We start from the raw sequence: 22,301 nt of genomic DNA, 5'->3' as shown, positions 1-22,301 counted from the left end.
AAGTAAAGAGAATACGGCCAGCTCTAGAGCTTCTTATCTGGTACCATGAAGAAGACAAAATTCTTTGAACGACGCAGTCACTGGTGATGAAACATTAAGTTGTCACTGTTTAACAAATATGACAATCAATAGAGTGGAGTCACTTCCCGTCGGGATGAAAAGAACTGCCATCAGTTAAGTTCACAGGTGACACAATTTTATTCAATTGGTATTGAAAATCTTATACTTACATAAATGTGTGTTACTTATTTAACTGTTTTTTTTTACATAATAAAAAATACTTTAAAGAGTAATTCTTTCAAATATATATATATATATATTATATATATATATATAATAAAAAAGCTATAAAAGTAAAGTGATGTTTTATTCTGTAAAGCATCTTATTTCCGAACGACACTTGTGTACCCACTGCAGTCCTCATTTAGTAATATACTACAGTTTTATATACAACATTGTGAGCCAAATGGCTTTTCTAATCAACTGGCTTTTTGGGATCAGTATAACTCCAACTATAAAATGAATCCTGTAAGTTTGAGTTTTAATGTACAGAAAAAAGCATTAACAATTTCTATAAAGTAGAGCAATAAAGTTAATAACTCTATAACAACTCACCATGACGTGATACTGTTCATGGCCCTCTATGGGTTCACTGACAATACTCTTGATAGAGTTCATTGGGATCTTATCTGTCCGTTCCTTGGTTCCGATCCAGACCTGGTCCAATTCCAGCTTGAACGTCAGCCGAACTTTGCCTCCACTCTTGTTCAACATTCCGACCAGCGGAAATGGTGGCAAAGCTTCCTGCAGGAAAAAATAGGGTTTAATCTTACAACTCCTGTATATTATGGTAAAGCCATATATCACATTTTCCAATGCTTGTTTCAGAACACTGAGCAGTACGAGGTGTGGTTAAAAAAATAGTGAGAGAGACAGGTGAACCAAGAAAACTAAAAATGATAATGTTAAATATAAAAAAATTAGCCCATACTGTTACATAAATCAACAAAAATGCATTGTACCAAACGCTAAAATATATTGTCAAATTATGGACTAATGTCAGTGGCAATTTTAAGGAAATCCATAATTTACCATTTCATCTTAACTAATCAGAATTAATGAAAATTTGACTACCATAAGCTGGGTTGATAATAGATCTCTGAAAGAACCATATTAAAATGATGCATTGATTCGCATCGCTACCCACTACAGTACAGTGAATCCCTAAACTATTAATTAACCTGTCTAATTTTCGTCGTTTTCATTTGGTCCGAGACCTAGGAACCAACTATTGTGATTTTCTTATCTGTTTTCCCACACATACCTCTGAGATATGACATATATATCCGATGAAACCAAAAGCTGATCCACTCAATAAATCAATTTCTATCAATAACAACACCTTGATACTACTAAGCATTGAATGGAATAAGCACACCTATAAAAAAACTATTGTTGCACGATGTTGTTGACGTTACTGTTCATCTTTTAAAATACTAATAACTTACTTTGGTATCTTTGATGCCAGGCATCACATCGTCTGGCACACCTTTGTCTAAAACTTTCCTGTGCATTTTTTGTTTGCAGAACGGTTCTTTTGTGGAGCTAGTGTTGGTCTTCTCATCTGCTACATCCTGCAACATTGTTCAACCATCACTGTTAGTTCTAAAAATATCACATTAAATTGATATTAATAACAAATACAGAAGAAATTGTTGCTTTGGTTGTTAGAGGCATTGCCATATTACCTAGTCTGCGATTTCATACATGGATGGTGGGGGTGGCAATCAAATTGAGATTTTTTTAAAAAGGGCATTATGGCATTGTATTCAATTTAACTATATAAGGCATGAATTTAAGGTAAGCACCGTTTTGCAATTCCACCATTACAGCGCTGAGGCCGGCAATCGGTGCATACACGCTGTTTACCGCCATCTGTCGGCAACCACAGCCACCAGTATGGGTCATTTTGATAGTGTTTAAGGTTGTTTGCGAGAGTTTAAATGCCTCCTCAAATCAAAAATACTACAAACTGTGAAATACATTCGATGTGATCCGTTTTCTTGACACTAAAGGTATAAAAGCAGCAGACACTCATCGTCAGTTCTGTAAAGTAATTATGAGTGATGGATGGTACGAAAACGGGTGAGAGCTTTTAAAGATGGTCGCACAAACGTGAATGACGAGGAATGAAGTGAAGAGCCTTCAACCGTTATTGATAACTTGGTGCAACACCTTTTTAGGAAAAGTGGAAGAGATGAGACGCTTTACCATTTCATGTGATTTATGAAATTGGCGTACAACTGCAATGCTCGTGTTATCACGTTCCACCAACTGCTTCGCTACACAACGCCTGATAGCTATATAAGATGATACATATTAGCCTCTGTAATGTTCATTTGAATTACTACAAATCCAATAGTGCTGTTTAATTGCTACTACATACTGACGGTGAACTAAGGAACTATCACAAAAGTCGTATGGTTATGTTTTACCTGGACATTAGAAATAAAACATTATTGTTTTCTAGTACTTTTTTCAATTGGAATTTTGAAGTTGCTATTGCAAGATTGTTTTATTTTATATTTTGATTGTTGTTTAGTCTGTATGGCCGGATTAGTTGTAATAATGATTAAGACGTTTTATTAATTTTAGATTTGTCAGGATGTTTTGTTGTGAGTTAGGCATTCAGCAGTGTAACGTTTCCAAGAATGAAGGCTAGGGGGAATGCAGACTCCATTTATCAACCATGATCTGACAGAATGAATCAGGAGATTTTAACAGCAGTCAGGTAAATGAAGATATTGCTATAGATGATCACGGTGTGCGAAAAACACATTCCATTTATGCTTACTGTGGAGCAGCTCTACACATGGCAAATGTACCCGGCAGTAGCCTATAACAACACCGCTGTAAACTCTGCACTTAAAGGATTAACACGTTCATGACGACGGCTTATTTTAAGACTTTTTTATTTGTCCTTGAATTTTTAATAATGGCAAAAAACCAGGATGTTTTTTTATGTTAAATGTCTAAGGATAAAGAGAAATGTATGTCTAAGTATAAAGAGAAATGTATGTAGGTTTTGCAATTTTGCACAAAAATTGATTTCAATATGTTTTTTCAAAATTAATTTACCTTAAAAATTAAGCAATCATGCACCCGATGGGATACATGATAGCCTAAGGTATTTGAGCGCGGGATCACACTTAACAAATCACCAAGACAGGCAAACAATAAAAACCCAATAATGAAATGTATAGCAATGTGCACCCCATCAGGAGCATGACACGCTTTATAAAAGCCCGGTGTGTACCCAATCGGGTCCACAACAGCATTTGTGAAAGATTGCATGTACCTTTTGGGATACATGTCATTGAGATTGTGTTAACCCTTAAAGCGCTAATTTAAATTACTGTACTGTCAGACGCTAAGACATAAAAAAATATTTTTTTAAAACTTTCCCATTGCTAATTTTTGTTTCATATTCCTTGGTATTACCTTTATAAGAAAAAATAATAAACATGTAATATTACATATTTTTGAGGATTTTATACGCACGAAAACATTTAACAAATTCGTCAAATCTTGGATCATCTGAATTAGCCATTATAACAAAAAATTATACTAAATGTTAGTAAAAACAACCTAAAACACTATTAGAATAACAACGGACTGATTCAAAACACTTTGTTTAACAATATAACCAACATACGACCAACACACACATAAACAGCTGAATTTTCTACAATCCCACATTTTTATAACACAAGATATGCAAATATAGTCGGAATTAACACTATTCACCAACACAAATCATTTGCGACAACAAACAGTTTTTATCTAGCACACATTTTATATCGGAATTATTCTAATAGTTTTAGAAATTTCAAGCTGTTCGACTCTCCCTCTCTTGAGGTTTTTAAGAAACATGTCAAGGAGTTTTTGATTCTCATAAGCAGTGAGAGTGCCCAGTTACTTATCTCTGTTGACTACAGACGGACCTAGACTGTCTAACACTGACTGACGGCACTGTCCTCTCTCCTCTCCTCTTCAAACTATATATAATAAAATCCAATCACTTAAGTAATTAGCCTATTTTTTGTAATTTTTGTTCACTCAATATTTTTATTTGTTTGTCTACTTTCTCCTCTATATTGCTGATTATCGGAATTCTAGGTCATATCCGTAGTTTATTCTGCTTTAGATGTCTTCTTTCAATTATCAAATTTTATAAAATTAATCTACACTCTGCTCGAGATAAAATTCGAATCGTAACAATTTCAACTCGAGTCTACGCACAGGCCATTGAGGCCCATGTAGGCTCTTTTCCCATTATTTGAATTTATCCAGAAATTATGTAGCAAATTTAATGCTGTTTTTACTAGGTATGCGTGTATGTATGTGGATATGTATGTATGTGTATGTACGTGTATGTGTATATATATATATATATATATATATATATATATATATATCTTTATTATATCATCTCTTTATTCATTATATTGATTTATTTATGTAACACAAGTCTTTTTTATATTATTTAACGTTAATTATTTAATTTTAGTTTTTTAATTGTATTACTAGAATACTTCTGTATGTTTATATGAATTAGATAATATACAAATGCTACATTTGTTATCATTTCAATGTAAAGGTTTATTTTGTATTTAATTTCTTTTTGTGTGTGGAAATAAACGTGATTTGATTTGAATTTGAATGAAACGAACGCGTCCGTAGGCGTATGCCGCGTCACAGGCCATACAAAAAATGGCGGCGATTGCTTTCAACTCGAGTAGATACCGTTACAACGTCCACCAACGGTGACAAAGCGTTTTGTCTAGTCCCGACAGTCGAAAGGAACATCGACGTGCTCTCTTACGGAAGTTTTAACAACTAATTCTTCGCCATTTCAAAAGTAAAGCTTTTGCGTTTGTAGACGTTATTCGCGTTTAAAGCATTGGCAGTTCCGCGTCTATAGATGTTAGCCGCGTTGGAAGGGTTAAAGTACCTCTATGTTTGCCTTTGACTATAAGTGCCAGCATTATCACCATTACAAAATAAATTTTATGTTTTGTTCACCATTAATCAAGAGATTTTCTACTACTAATGCCCATACAAAGTAGAATAAGTTACAGTTCAGGACTGTTAACTGTGGAAACTTCTCTGTGCAATTAATCTCACTTAGTAATTTTTCAAGAGGGCTACTCTGTCCACTTTGTGGTTTAGTGAACATTAAGTCATGTTGTATATAGGTTTATCTGTAGACTTTTACAAGAAGATTAACCCATTAAAATTCAAGTATATTTATTCTCATATAATCATTGTGTGGGTGCTAAGGGTTAATTACAAATATTAAACGACCATATAACATGTTAAAAGTGTATTTTACTATCTTATATTTTATGTATTTAGTTGTCTAGCAACAACTGCATTTATACCAGATCTACTACTGAAAATAAAATTATGTGGATTATTAGCTTGCCTTGGCCACTCCCAAGTTTGAAAGTTAGGCCTTGTCACATAATTTTCTTTATCACAACTTTCACTCAAAATTTCCTCATCAAAGTTACCATCACTAATTCATTTTGTCTTTCATAGCGTATGCTCTCCACAAAGTTACTACAAATCTCAAAAAAGAACGATGACATTTTACCGTGACGTAATTGGAGGCGGCAACTAATGAAAACAAACAATCAACTGATAAAACGGTAAACAACAATCAATTTGAGAGTCGATCAACTTCAAATTCGAACATTTTAACAGACAATTGATATAACTGTATAAACAAATGCCAAAATAATCGATATCGGAAATATTTTTTGACTCCTATTACGAACTTAGCGGATAGGCAGTGTTCGTCATCATTGATGACGGACAATATATTTCATTGATAGGCAATGGGTTCATTTAATACACCACAGTCCGGAAACTCTTGATTGGCTAAATGTGATGAGATATCCAGTTTATTTTTATTACCTATGGTGAAAAATTAATGTACTCTCATTGCCTTGAGAGGAGTACTAGTAAGTAAATGGAACTGTCACCCGTGAAACCTATCCATAATCTCAAACATCCATCCCCCTTAATACTTTCTTCAATATTTGACTATTACAGTCCTCGTAGGCTTCCTGTTGTAATTTTCCCCCATCAGACTGAACTTCAATAATGCCACATTACATTTCAATTAATTTCTTGTTGTCAGCTTCTCATAAATCATGGGAAACACGGACCCAAGTCAGATTATAATCCATTTGGTGCATAATTGGACCCAGCAAGAAATGGTGAGTAGCTACTTTGTATCTGTTTTCCCTCACACCTTCTGCAAATAGACAACGTGGTTGGAGTTTATTGTGCTCACATAAGATCCACATAAGATCAATCATAAATTCTGAAGCATTTGAAAATCTAGTTAAGATAAAAGATAATCTCAAATGTTCCAGCTACATCCATTCTCATATGTTTATTATCAACCTTGAGATTTAATGACCTTTCGTTTCTTCCTGCCAATCCTCTATAGTGTACATTTGGGTTTTCCAAGACCAAGCACTCTGGTTTCCTAGTAAACCCACTTTCCAATCATTCCATTGGGAATGCTAGACAACTATGAAGACAGATGGTTTGGATAATATTTGGTAAGCACCAAAATCCAAGAAATACAATTTCTCTGAATATAAACTTTTATTAATGTATTTCTACATAAAGATTTAGTTTTATATCGAGAAATATAACATGCTTGGCTACAAACCTGTGTGCTGGGTGTTGAGACGGCAAGAACGTCGTTCAGTTTAGATCCTACTACCATGACCTTCGCACCTTTCATGACTCCAAGCTCGCGTAAAGTCCTCTCGTCTTTGGCCAGACCTTTGATCATAACCTTCTGGAGAGAGTAGGGGATTCCTGCACATAAAATGTTTGAAAACAAACCTGAAAACTGGAAATTGAAAATACAAAAATATTATTTAGTTTAGAGTCTACATTTACATTTTCTTAGGAGAGTGGTTTATAAGTGCATGAAAAGTCCAAACAAAGGAGTGGCATCGGTGGTGATTACATTGCTTATATTTGGTCAGTATTATCTCTTTAGTGAACACCAATTAATTTTGAACAATGGTTTTTGAATCATATAAGATCAATTCAATGAACGAGAACTTAGTATGTTTATAAATCTCCAGAAGGTTCACTTTTGGCTGGTTTATACCTTTCAGTTTTTTCAAGAACTGATGTCACTTAAATCTGGGCAACCTTATAGATGTCCAGGAGCAGCACATCACTAACTGCAAATGTCAAGATTCTGGGGCACAAGGGTAATTCGATTTCATTTTTTCTACTGTGAGAGATGACTGAGTTGCTAGGGTTCGTTCCGTAAGAGCCAAAGGTTCTTGTCAGCCTAGACATAAGGGTGTGCCACACTCTGCCTGCTTTGACTGAAGATGCTGGTTCAGAGCTGGCTTTCCCTTGGCCCGAGGGGACATGACTTGAGATTAGTGCCCAAAATTTTTCCTCATGAATCTCGACAGGAGGCGGCCCCTAACCCCAACCTTACCCATCCATAATATCCCGTCATTCCGGAGGCAGCACAAATGTTGCTTGTAGTTTTATAGAACTAGGTGAAATTTTGTAAGCTTCTTGTCCTAAAACAACGAAAAATAACATTTTGATGAAACTTAATTGTCTAAAAGCCATATCGAGGAGCAAATCATTTCAGGAGACTAGTAAGATGCTTGTTAACTCTTTGACTGGTAACTTGGACAGTCACGCGAGAGTGAAATCTGCTACATGACTAAACAAGATTTTTTTTCTAAATTTAGTGAAGAGTTGTAGAAACACTTTTACACAGTTTCTATTGTGTCTAAGACAGTGCAAAAACTTGTATTCCTTTATTTTTTTCAGTTAAGTTAAAACTTAAAAGTGAAGCCAAAACTTCTTGACGTCTCTTGAAGTTACCACTTTAAAAATAATTGAACAAATCCATAATGTGTTGATACATATTAGAAAGTGAGATTGCATGTGCTGTGAACATCGTGAGCAAGCGTGTTTTAATTATTTAAACATGACAAAGCTCTCTGAAAGATGGATGCTCACAAGAATTGCTCAAAACGAAAATGTCACACATTCAAAAGAAAATTTGCAGCTGTTTGTCACTATGGACGAAGTTTGATGCACTACTACACATTCGAAACAAAACAAAAACGAGTTTCCAGGTACAGTGCACAAAGTTAAACTACTCCACCACCCAGAAAGGAACTATTTGTCAGATACATGAAATAGCCACTGATTTAAAAAACATTTTTACTGGAATATACAATATATTTCAGTCCCCTTTGAAAGCCAAGAGCTAGACTCACCTATAACATCTTCCAGATGTTTCTTTAACTGCCCTACATTGTCATCGAGTGGAAACTGTACATCATACTTATTCTTATTATAGATCACAGTAAAGTCAATAGTTTCCGACGTTGGCAGGTTAGTTTCCAGTTTCAGGGGTTCGATCGCAACCTCTTGAGCACCAGTTTTTATCACATATTCACCTCCAGACGCATTCTTCTGTTTCTCACTCACATCGTCTTTTGTTTCTCCAGTGTCACCAGCTGTAAAACACATATCAATTCAACTAATTTTTAGGCACTCAGGATCCATTACATTAATTTTATTTGCTATAAAATTTAATCTCCATTTTACCATACAAATGTAATTTGTAACTTTACGAGTTCCCCCATAATCAAACGGGACAGTAAGGATGTCACGTCACACAGAAATTCCAATACATCCTTAACGTTGAACAATCTTAAAATATGACTTGTAAATAGCTGCATCTCATGTCACCAATCCCACCCAAAATACAGAAAACTGTGAAATGCCAGTCCACAGAACAGCTTAAGTATATTAAGAAAAACATGTATGGATTAAAGGTACTCAACAATCTACGATTATAAATCACATACCAACTACAGACAAGGCTAAAAGACAATTATCTTTGCACTCTATGACAATTATTCTAAAGATTCAACTAGCTCAATAATTAATTACCATACAGTCTTAAAACGTAATTAACATTCAAAGTGGCAATTCAAAACTGCTGTGGTGCCAGGTCATTTTTGGGAGATTTTTACTATTTCTTATAAATGGTTTGAAAATGCAAAAAAATACGTGAACAACTAATTTAGTTACCGTAATTCTCCAAAAACATTATAAATAAACATTTTATAATTAATACGCTATAAAGGAACGCTATTATTACAAATTATTATACCACAAACTATAATATTGCGTGTGACTAAAATATGGAAAATGTACATTAGCTTAGTCTTTGTTTACAGCGGCCTATGGATATTTTATGAATATTTGCTATAAAATTCCAAAATAATTTCTAAAACACTCTCTATAATACTTACTGTACAAGGGTATAATAATAGCAACAATTATATTTAATACCATATATTATTTTTTATATTTTATATTTATATAATATGTATTATAATATTAGTGTCTTATTTTGGAACCACAACAACCTCGATAAACATTACTACACCACATTGGAAGAATGACGTAAACGAACAAGATAGCAAAACGTCCACTTTTGATAACAAATGATTTCCGATCACGTGATACTCAGCTACAGGAAAAAACAAAGACATCACTGGAATAAGAGCGACTCTTTGTGAATAATTGTGATTGTGTAGTATTAATAATAAGTATCAAACCAGGCATACGTCGAATCTACTGAAAATAGGCGATGCCACTATGGAAACAGTAAAACCTCCTAACTATCAGAGTTAAACTATCGGTATTTATTTACAATAGCGTGACCATGGAAAATGGACTTTTTTTTTCAAGGGTTGGACATTTATAGCCAAGTATTATTATCACAGGTGGATATAAACTGGGGGGAAAGTATATTATTGTATTATATGGATGCGTTTCGGGCATTATTGCGTTAAGGAGCAGGGGCATCACGTGATCTGGGATTCGACTTTTGCAAGCTCGAGTTAATTTTTTTTCTAAAAGAGCAAGCAGTGCGCAGCACTGCACAGCAGGCAGGCATCTTTGACAGGATTAACGTACTAGTCAACATCATTTCAGTAACTTATCACTTACCTTAATGAACATCCAACACAAAGGTGTGCCATTACCACTACTGAACTAGGAGGTTAAGAATAGACACGGAGGAACAAAATAGTTCAAAATGGCGTCCCTTCTTTATTTGAGAGAGCCGCGGAGTAATACCAAACTGTCAAATATGGATAGTGTTGCCAGAGGTACTGTCAAAAACAGAGTTTTCAGAGGATTTCAAAAAATCGTAACTCCTTTGATTTTCGTTGCCGACAAATTTTTTCTTCACTATTGTTTTCAGGAAAAAATTTTAGTTTTCAGGAAAAAAAATGAACATACCTTTCCATGGTCACATTATTGTAAATTGATACCAAACTATCAACCCTTAAATGATGAGGTGATTTAGGCTGCTGTATAAACCGACATATTGGTTGGAGGTTAACATGATCAACATAGGTAGAAATACAATTCCCAGGTACACAAATTATAACAGTGCACTTCTAGACAGGGTAACCAATATAGCAAAATGTTGGGTTGATTCCTATTAAACAATAAAACTTGAATATACAGGTTAACGAGATGTGTGTTTATTGCGTACAATTTATTGACTGTTCAAAATATTACAAAATAAACAAACAAATTGTCTTACTAATAACAACCATAATTGCTGGACACCGAACCATGTGGAACTATTGCCACAGGCTCTTCTAAGTATCATAATATTATTTTAATTTCATTGTTACTAAATTTGAATGCATTATATTGTTTCAAAGTTGTAATAAGTATTTTAAGTGGCAATATACTTGCCACAAGTAACAGGCTTTGATTTTTTCGATCTTTATTTTCAACTTAAGAGTTTGTGGAAATATCCATTTTGAGAGAAGCAATTTAAAATAAAAATTTCCACTTTTTTATTTTTAAGTGCTAAAAAGTTTAAAACTAATTGATTCTGAACCGGAATGTAAAAATCTGTAAAACATTTTAACACAACTAAGCTATAAATTTATAAATGATTCAGCTAAACAAGGAGAGCCACATTGAGAGCATTAGCTTGCAGTAAACTTGAAATTCTCAGACAATTACTGTTCAAGTTTGGCACAGCTGGCATTAGTCAAGGTCACTCAGCTGTTATCAACTCAATCAATCTCACTGAGATCTGATATTATTATTCCTACTTCAACTATTATGCCCATATTAGTAATGCATAGTCTACTAGTCTAATGTATTTTTTGAACTAAAAAAGGAATAATGGAATCTTAAATGCTATATTATACAGAAAATTATTTTACTACTGTTATTTGTATTTAGAATGTTAAATGTTATAAAAAAAATATTGTAATAGATACTGATATTTGTATCAAAACAAACTGTTGTCATATCACTGCTAAATTTATTATAATTAGAGACATGTATTTATCACTCTTTTTTTTAGTATAAAATAAACCACATAACTCTACATCCTTGAAATGTTACATTTTCAAAATTGTAACCAGATTTTCACACTTTGCAAGCTCAAATTTTAAAATCCTCACACATACAAGATTTGCTCTAATTTTTCATTGTTCTTGCTCAGGAGATATAGATTAGGATTATGTTGAATAATATAATTAATATGAACTTTAACATTTTTTTATGTAACATAAATGAAGTTTGTTTGGAAATTTGAAGTAAAAATTCTTTTTCTACCATTATTTTAAAATTGAAGATATATTTTGAAGAAAATTCAAAATATGTCAGAGTTGCCTAACTTCTTAATGAATACAGTGATATAAATAATGTTGTAAATATGTGGAAGAAACTTTCCCTAAGAATTATTTATGAAATATGTGTAACGGTAAAATTAGAACCCTTTTTCCGTTTTATTTTAATAACTACGAACATAATATTGCATCTAGGTGAGTGAAATCTCAGTATTTCAAGTTATGAAACCTCCTTTTTCAATTAGTACCAAAATAAACAGACTTTCCATTCAGAAAATTTATAATATTTTGAGAAAAATGTCAATACGTCACATGTTGATGTGGTATCCTAGTACCGTAACCATTAACACACAAGTGTCAATGCCACAGATCTAGGGTTAACATGCCACAGGATGGGGGCCATGTAACTAGCAAGTCAAAGTAGTATGCTGCAGGCCCAGCTCTGGTAGATGGTATAGAAAAAAAATACATTTATTTTTAATGTAACTTTTTATGGTAAAGATGAAGGAAAGTGTAGATTGAATGAGTTGATCATCTTAATACCACAAGAAAAAAACAAAATGTTTATTTTACGCTTTAGCATTTAAAGAAATTTAAAATAATAGAAGTAGCCTAAACGTAATATACAGTTTTTAAAATTCTCGCAAATAATTGTTTTTTTCCTACTTAGGAAAACACTTCAAACTAGGCAAGCATAACATGAATGTAGACAGAGGTTGTTACGAGACCACCCACTACCAAGGACATAATGGTGACAGTCTTCTCTGAGGTTCATTCTAACTTGATGATCCATAAGAAGGCTACAATCCACTTGACAAACAGCCGAACACTTGCTCTTTGATTGTCCTTCAATAGCAAGGGAGCGGTATGCCATCTTTGGTAGTTTGGACAAGTGTGGTGAATTTCCCCAGTAGGACCTGATAGGTTGTTTTCAGCGGTTTGTGGAACTGCTGAAATCATAGACTGGTAGGCCTCATGGTGTGCGCAAAAGACCCTTGAGGCTTAAGTGCATGGCAATAGGCCGCCCCATAGAAGGAGGAGAAGAAGAACTAGAGGAATGACTACACTATTCAGCGTTAAATCATTGTCAGACAACTCGATAAAGAGACTGTTACTACTCTTTGGGTCTGTATACCGTTAGCTGATGCGATTTAACAGATTTACATGTCTGACAGTTGGTTTTAAGTGTGTCTTGAGATAAAATTAATATTTTTAACCCTTTTGACACCTTTCTATTTCAACCGCCATCAAAATTAACGAGACTGAGAATATATTTTTACTCAAGAAAGATTTCAATAAAATCAACCGTGTGGTTTATACAATGCATATTGGCTCTCAGCTTCTATACTGTAATGCTCTAATATCGTAACAACAGAATAAGGTATTATTTTTACAATTAAAAGTAGGCTATCAGCATTTTGTTCAACTTGGGGCCAATTGAGTGAAATTTCAACTATTCAAATGTTTAAGCCACCTAAAATTGAACTTTATGTAATAAAATTCTATAAATTACTGATGACGGATAATAGAATTTACGACATTGTAGCATCTGTCATTGTATACGTTAAAAAAGCGATTACACAATCACTATCTATTAAGTGTTTTTATCTTTCCTCTTCTTCTATGCATAACCAAAGATATAATGTTATGCATTCACAAAATTTAACAGTCAACATAATACGGTGATGCTAAAGGTATAATTCGATTTGTTGATTTTTTTTGGTACAATATGACTCAAGTTTCAATGTGTCTGCAAATGAGTGCAGATGTCAATAATTAAAACAAACTATTTTAGTCTTTATCACGTATGGCAAATGCCCAAAATCTTATATGATTTTATACTAAAATAATGAGCATAAATTTTATATTCAATGTACTAAAATACAGCAAGCCCATGCATTGTAAGATTTTCTTATACTTTGTTTACTCTCATTACTTGCTAACCCTCTGACCACTAATAGCAGATATTACGTCGATTACATCATTTTAATAGTGTCTTTGAATAGACCGATTTGCATTATTCACTATTATAACTTATTGTAATACACATACTGTGGGTGAACAACCACATAGTTTATATCATCAGCAACGTGATGAGCAGCTGAATGAGATGTCCTTATTTTATCTATGATGTTTGTCACTGTTCTCATCTTGATGCAAAGGTGTATTTTTACTGATTTACTTGGAAGTAAATTTATATGAAACAGAACAAAGTTTACACCTTTCACCCGAAGCTGCACTTTCGACAGTACTCAACCTCTTATTTCCCTACAAAATTATAAATTAACTGTACTGTGAACCTTCAGCAATCTAATTTCTCTATTCCTCATCAAACTAGCCATCCCCAGTTATTCTCAAAGATACCATAGTTTACTACCACGAAGGATGAGAATTAGAAAAGAGATCTTTGAATCATTAAAGAAGATAAAATTATATAAAATTCTAAGCCAATCATTTAACTCTCTGGTCCCAATCTTTTCATGTTAATTTTCTTGGACTAATTTTCCCAATGAAGGCTACTTACGAAAGTTATAGTTAGGTTAGTTTTTATCATTTAAATTAATGAAAGATGTGGTGTTTTTTATTATTCTTTACATACAAAGAAAGATACAATTACCATTTTTTTGCATTACTTTCAAATTTACTTTTGTACATACCAATAAGACATGAGATTCGCATTAGTAACCAATAAATTGCAATAAGACACGAGATTACACAACCAACCAATAAATTGCAATAAGACGCGATATTACACAACCAACCAATAAATTGCAATAAGACGCGAAATTACACAACCAACCAATAAATTGCAATAAGACGCGAGATTACACTACTAACCAATAAATTGCAATAAGACGCGAGATTACACAACCAACCAATAAATTGCAATAAGACGCGAGATTACACAACTAACCAATAAATTGCATTAAGACACGAGATTACACTACTAACCAATAAATTGCAATTACGGGTAGAGTACGATAAGGGGCCCGGTTTTTTATATTGAAGAATATAGTCATCGGTACCTAATATTCGCATCTCAAATCCTAGACTATCAATCGATATAAAAGTACCTATAGTCCTCAATAACAATCATATGTTTTAAATTAAAATATGAATTTAATATTTACAGTGATCAAACAAATTATTATAACCAAAATTAGGAAAACTGAAGACGACCATATTTACTCCTCTCACAGTTACAGTTGTTTCTTTCCCACAAATTTCACATAATGGGTTTTTCAGTACGATTCCAACATGTTGAAGCCAGGAAAAAGCAACGTCATGTAGTTTTATCAAATTGACTGCCATTTTTAATAATCAGAATTACTTATGTAAAATTGAAATATTATCCTACGTTTATTATTTCAGACTGTGTACAGCTGTTGATATACATTATTTAAGTTAATAGTTCAAAATAATTAATCAGTATCAATTGATTATATCGTTGGTTATGATGGTTTGCCAATTTCTATATAAAAAACTGGGTCCGCTTATCGTACCCTACCCAACTGCAATAAGACACGAGATTACACTACTAACCATTAAATTTCAATAAGACTAAACTATATGGTCTATAGGGTTTAAAGCTTAAATTGATAAATAACAAAGTTGTAAAACATTAGATATAGAACTCCTTTTTTGGGCAAAACAACAGGATGCCACGGTTAGTTGAATTTACAATATTTGTTTGTCCTGCCATGCTGTGATTCCCACCTCACAGTTTATTTATTGGTTGGAGATACTCGTGTTCAGACCTGTAAAAGTTTAATCTTTAGAGAGGCTGATACTATCTCGAGGGATGTTTTTGATTGTCATCATCTTTCTGCACTGATGGCTAGAGACACACGTCAACTCAATATAAACATGTAGCCTATTTCCAGTAGTATGTTGCAATAAAAAACCCGTCATTTATTTGAGCCAAAACCTCCCTGAAAAATTGCACAATAGGTGACGTCAGTTACCAATACAAACAATTAGCTGACTAATACGACGATTCATGGCATGATAACATAACACACAGCACAGATGTAGAATGAAGAAATACTGCTCCACAATAATTTAGTTCAATGTTCTATAACTTTTTTGTTTGTGATTTTTACCCCTTTAAATCTTTTATTGTTTTGACGAGGAGGATGTTTGCAATAGGTAGGATAGGCTTGGTTAACACCGTGAACTCATATTTTGCCAGGCTGCAGTATATTAAGTAACCATCAAGAAAATCGAATCATCGATATTCTTGATTACCTAAAACTACTAAAACCAAAATGTCTAACCAAATTACGTTATAGGTATTTCAAATTACAGCATCGTTCGGCTATTTATATACAGTATCTTAAAAAGTATTCATTTAATGATGAACAAAAAACTATCTAGTATAAGTATATTTATACAATGTAACAAACAAAAACCGTGTTGTAACATTTAGTTATGTTTCACTATTTTAAAGAATAAATGTGTCTGACAACTTGTAACACAAATAACATGTACATCGTCTTTGTATTTGCTGCCATTACTCAAATACCATACATTTTTTACTTTGTTTGAATTCATTTGGAACAATAATGTTGAACCGACTTACGTTAAAAGTTTTTAAGATTGTACTATAGTGAAGCTATATTTTATATGTGAAAGAAATACAGATATTTAAGATTATAGAAAATAATTATACTTTACTTATATATTTTTATATCTATATGAGTGTAGCACCAGTTTTTCTTACTGGGAACCTACACAAGCTACATTATTAAAAAAAGACTTTATTCGACTTAGTTTGAAAATTACATGTCATTATGACGCTCAGAATTTGCTTTCAACCTCAAAAGGAAGTGATATCGGCGAAAATGAGGCCACGCTGTCCCTATCTACTACTTGTTATTATGCAATGTAAGTAGGTTTAGATTAAGTTATCAAATATATGTTTCTAGTAGTATCAAAACTAAAGATAACCTTTACGAGCCTCACGTGGCCTAAGCTTGAATTTCGGTACTATCTCGAAGGATGTTTTGGTACTTTGGGATTATACCGACCACACCCAGACATGAATCGTTATTTCACATTTCGTTTCTACTGATTACTAGATTAGCGTAGAACAATATTTCGTCAATATAAAACAGGAATTGTCTTATCGCAAACACCTCCCCATCCTCAGACAGAGGTCAAAGTCGAGCGTCTAGTAGATAACGTGATTGCAGAGTCTCGCCGCCCGTTCAGCTGGTGCATCGCTTTGTTGTACTTCCGTGTTTTACCTCTACATTTCTCCAAACACAAAAATTCAACAAAAACAAACATTTACCAAACTAAACTTTTTATTAAAAAAAACACTCATAACTTGTTTTTATTCTTGATCACATTCCGCCACCCAAAATGCGAGTGCCTCCGAAGGTGCTGCCGAAGCCCGCGCTGATGTCGACGAAAGAAAAACATCCCTCGAGATAGTACCTATCAGTAAAATATCAAATTCTAGAGGGGCTAATCAGAAATATAAATTGAATTGTAATGGAAAGGCAATGATGTACCGTGCAAATCACGTGATGCCGCGCGGCCTGCCGTAATCAGGATTCTCGAGAAAGATAAGATAACAGCGACAACAATACCGATCACAATACCTGGAAATGCTTGTAAGTTTGTAATTTTGTAATTGAAGAGTTGTTTTTTCGTTCTATCATGTTTGTTTCTATAAATTTCTATTTTTGTGTTCTTCATACTGGTGTGGTCGGTATAATCCCAAAGTACCGATGTTTTTCTTTATTCCCAGATTGTCCAACTTTTCCGATGTCAGATCACATTGGACAATCTGTTATGTGATCTGAGGTCGGGAAAGTACCAATCAAAATGCCCCTGGCGATCAGTGCGACGGGCTTTGGTGGAGCCTTTGGTACACCACCCTGCACTTCTGGTAGAAAAAGGAAAAAATCCTTTGAAATAAAGGGATAATTCCTGAAATAAATTTAAGCTCTGATTGCGTATGCGTTAATATTAAACTTTAATATTTACAATACGTTCATATGTACTTACTAAATTATACAGCACAATAACAAATAGTAGATGTGAACAAAGAGGCCTACTTCTCGATGACATCGCTTGCTTTTGGAAGGTGCAAAACAGATCGTCAGAATGACAAGTAATTTTCACAGTAAGTCAGAAATATTACGTAATATGTTATTACGTTTGTAACCTGTTACTGTGACAGCGTGTTCATATAAAAAATTTTAATTAACACAACACAACGTAACATAGACCAATATTCTAAAACATGTATGAACGGGTTAATTCAAGTTTAACTATAGAACACAATTATTGGGTACTAAGAAGCCTTTTTTTATTATTTGTTATTAGGCTACACATACGTACGTAGTTAAAGATAACCTTAAAAAATGCTCACATGATCTCAGCTTGAATTTGGGAAGTGAGGGTGGAAAGGTGCCACGGAAGCCCGCAATGATGGCCAGGGGCATTTCTGATCAATATTTTCCTGACCTGAGATCACGTCCAACTTCTCGGACGTCAGATATGTTGTAAGATTTAGGATGTGATCTAAGATGGGGAAAGTACTGATCGGAAATGCTTCTGACAATCAGTGCTTTTCGGTGGCATCTGGCGCTACCCTGCGCAGTGCTAGCAAAAAAAACATCCCTCAAGATAGTATCCAAATTCCAACTCAGATCACATAAGTGCTGGTAAAGTTTATGTTTAACTTTGCTACTAGGCCTAATAACATATTAACGATAACCGACTCTAAACCTTTGCTTGCACGACATGACGTCAGCTGTTACTGGTTATCAAGTAATCCATAATCAAAAATTGATATTCATACAGCCTATCTGTTACTGAAACAACAATATGCTGGTAATAAGTTACCACTGAATTACCTATTACCGACACTAATTCTGCAGATCTGTAATGGCAGCAAGGGGTAGGGTACGATAAGCGGACCCGGTTTTTTATATCGAAATTGGCAAACGATATTACTTAATCATAACCTTTGATATATCCAATCGATACTGGTTAATTTTTTTGAACAATTAACTTCTATAACAACAGCTGTAAACACTTTAAAATAATACACGCAGGCGTATTATTATATATACAATTACGTGAATATATATATAAAAAAACAATAATAATAATTACTATACATACTCCTAATAATATATAATTACAACTTGTGTATAATTATAAACAATTCAATAATTATGACATAAACCATATGAATTGTGGCTCAATTATTTATGAGTTTTCGTGTTTGATCGATTTCGTTCTGGTTAATTTATTACTGTATTTATGCCATTTCTTATTTATTTATCTAGAGTTTTCCTATATACTCATATTTTACTTTAAAACATATTCGATTGTTACTGTATCCTATTTAGGGCTATAGATACTTTTGTGTCAATTTATAGTCTAGGATTCGAGATGCGAATATTAGGCATTGATGATTATATTCTTTGATATAAAAAAACCGGGTTCGCTTATCGTACCCTACCCGCAGCAAGTGCAGTGGTTATGCACACGTTTTATTTGTGTCATAAACGTTTATCTTTCGATATAGTAAAAAGTTAGTAAATGTTAACTTATACTGTTTTGTTTTGTTATAATTTATAAATACACATGTCCTAGATTGTTTTTTATTCATCATAACATCATTACTTTATATACTCTAATTTTAAATAAACGTAATTCGGTTTAAGTTGTAGTGAGGATTCTTTATTCATGAATATAGATAATTTGATATTAATAATCATTTGAATGTTGGACTCTAATAATACTGCAGCCCATAATTATCCTTCCTAAGTATACCTTTAACCCTTTTTTTTATAAATTTAATGTAACTTGACACAGGTATTGTGGATGGTATTAAAGGCTGCAAATCATTCAAAAACTGCCTCTGAGAAACAACATGAACTGCCGGGTCAAGTGTTAGTACAATTTAAACTTATAGTTTTAATGCTAAATATTAATAAAATGGATGATAAATAAAGGTATCTCTGGGCTTATTAATTAATGAACAGAGAACACCAAATTATATTAGGACAATAAAGGCCTATTTTCAAACATATTTCGTTCATACTTTAGGCTATATAATTTTTAATTTGATAAGCTCAAAATTAAAGACTACAATAATATTTATTGTTAGTGCCTGATACTTTCAGTTAATTATAAAATTAAGTAGAATCGTTACACAACAAAAATTATAATTATTATTCGTATTTATAGCTTCCAAGATGACAAAGCTCACAGATGATTGGTCTAACCTAAAAGGAACTGTTGCTTCTCAATCATTACCTGGGTTCTCCATGACCAAAATATGTCGAATAACTAAGAATAACTAATGTGAAAGATATATTTTACTTTTTATTTCGTAAAACTTCGCTTTGTAATTTCTTAAATGAGCCCATTATACAATAACATTTCATGAAAACAAACCCTTTGTATTTTATATTCACTGCCACGTAAATAAACACGTATAGTCACTGCCACTTATTGCAGGTAGTGTTTGCTCTATCAAATTCTGCAGAATACTGTAATCAGAGAAATGTTCAGTTTTATATCCTACAAAGTTGAGTGGAATTTTTGCTATCTGCTGCTAACACCACATTCATCTCCATCTGTGCTTACTTTAAGTACGATATCCACGGTACAATATTTATTCAATGTTTGAAGACATAAAGTTGTGGCTCTTAATAAGTTGTTACCTTATATTAAGAAATGGCTATCTTCCAACCCTTTGAAGACCAGGCATAAATCGATATTAAAAATCCATTTTATTACTTTTTGTGGTAGGTACCATTAGTTCTTTATGGCATAATCTCAGTGTTTTTACTTGGTACTTAAAAGTTGCATCAAACCTCAATGTCAATACTACAGGAATTAATTATGGTATTAATAAACAAAGGACCTTTTAGCTGTATTAAAGCATTTAATTATGATAAAACTGTTTATTAAAATTTATTTATATGCCATAAAAATAATAAATCTAATACAATCAAGTTTTTTTAATATGTAGAAAATGTTTTGTAATATTGAGAAATCACGATTTATAAATAGGCAATTCAAGAACCTCGCTTCTGGAAAGTACTGCTATTTGGTAATCTTTTTTTAAACACAAGTAAAAATAGTGTTTTACAGAACCACTATAATGGTGCTCAAATGAACCTCCATGCATTTTTGGTTGTCGAACCCATTATAATTTTATGAGTAAACAGTTATATTTGGTGTTACTTTAAAATACTAGATTAAGGAACCTACACCTTTATAATACAATTCTGAATGAGTTCAAGCTGCTTAGTTTAATCTAGATAAAGGAATTATAAGATAAAGATACAGAATCTAAACGGAAATTAATCGTGTTGTTACCAAACATTGCCTTTTTGGCCAGTGTAATTAATTAATAGATAAATGATCAATAGCAACTTGTAGGTTTAGTTGTACATCAAGTCCAAACCATGGGGATTGCGACTTTTGTTGGTTAACCGCTGAAATACAGCGTTCATACAACATCCCATCACTTCACCATTGCTCCTGTGACTTGGGCATATTTATAAAAAACCGTCATTGAAGGGCTTAACACGTTCGTCAGGAGAGAATACAAATTCGAGACCAAAATAACCTTGAACCATCCTCAAAAATCTGACCTAAATAACTGGATTATAATACTATGAGCATCAGCTCCAAAATTAGGTGTGACTTATCATCTAAATTTAGACTAAGAATCTGTTTATATTTTTATCTGTGGGAAGACTGGAGTTCTGCCCATCTTATCTTTGTGAGATTCAGTCTGTCGACAGGTTTCGAGAATATATGTGTAAACTTTTAAGTTCATTGGACGTTACTATGAAAATAATAAATTAAATACGTAAAGCTTTAATTAGTTTAGTTATACAAGAGATGAATCAATCAATGTTATAAATTAAAAGAAAATGTAAAAGCCATCTGTGAAGTGAGAGGCTCAAGTATCTCAGATAGTACATATTGTTATAATCAATGTTATATGGTGCAACCCTAGAGTCGGGCCTCAAAACTACCTGAAATAATCCAAAGACCTTAGCATGAATGATTTATCTTTTGTGTAACTAATACAATCTAAGCGTGAATGTGTGTAATTAGTACTCACTCTATTCATCATTTTATGAATATTATACATGTTAAACATAAGGAAGATTAACATACCAAAGCACGAGGCACTGAGCACACCAACATATAGCTACACAACAAAGTTGTATTTGTCAAGCACACGACTTCGCTCTCATTATACTTAGGCCCTTTTATGACAGACACATAACTTGCAAACATGACTTCCGACAGATTTGAAATTGCACATTATATCTCTACTGCAGGCGTTTTGTATTTAAGAAATAAGTATAACTGTTTTCAAATTATCCTCACAACAGAATGTTCTAAAATGTTCTTGCTTTTCGTCAGCAATGCTCCTAGATCATAAACCACCCTTGTTCAAAAATGTATGTATCGTTCGCACAGAAGAATATGGTTTTATCTCAAAATAAATTATAGATTTTTCACAAAATGCAAAAAATACCTTTCTGT

General features: G+C 33.1%; 1 protein-coding gene across 1 annotated transcript in view; it reads right to left on the bottom strand.

Annotated features, from left to right (window-relative positions):
• Window positions 1-20,231, bottom strand: part of LOC124353632 (ubiquitin domain-containing protein UBFD1-like) — a 28,613-nt gene extending 8,382 nt beyond the window's left edge. Inside the window, exons 1-5 of the mRNA XM_046803563.1 lie at window positions 20,043-20,231; window positions 8,352-8,594; window positions 6,752-6,903; window positions 1,509-1,634; window positions 616-804 (exon numbers count right to left, since the gene is read on the bottom strand). Of these exons, the coding sequence (XP_046659519.1) occupies window positions 616-804; window positions 1,509-1,634; window positions 6,752-6,903; window positions 8,352-8,594; window positions 20,043-20,055 (723 nt within the window). The 5' untranslated portion in view covers window positions 20,056-20,231. The remainder of the gene's footprint in view (window positions 1-615; window positions 805-1,508; window positions 1,635-6,751; window positions 6,904-8,351; window positions 8,595-20,042) is intronic.
• Window positions 20,232-22,301: the final 2,070 nt, after the last annotated feature.

Source organism: Homalodisca vitripennis, chromosome 2 (genome assembly GCF_021130785.1).
Source record: "Homalodisca vitripennis isolate AUS2020 chromosome 2, UT_GWSS_2.1, whole genome shotgun sequence".
Lineage (NCBI taxonomy): Eukaryota > Metazoa > Arthropoda > Insecta > Hemiptera > Cicadellidae > Homalodisca > Homalodisca vitripennis.
Note: the sequence above shows the minus strand (reverse complement) of the source record. Positions and strands in the feature narration are given on the sequence as shown.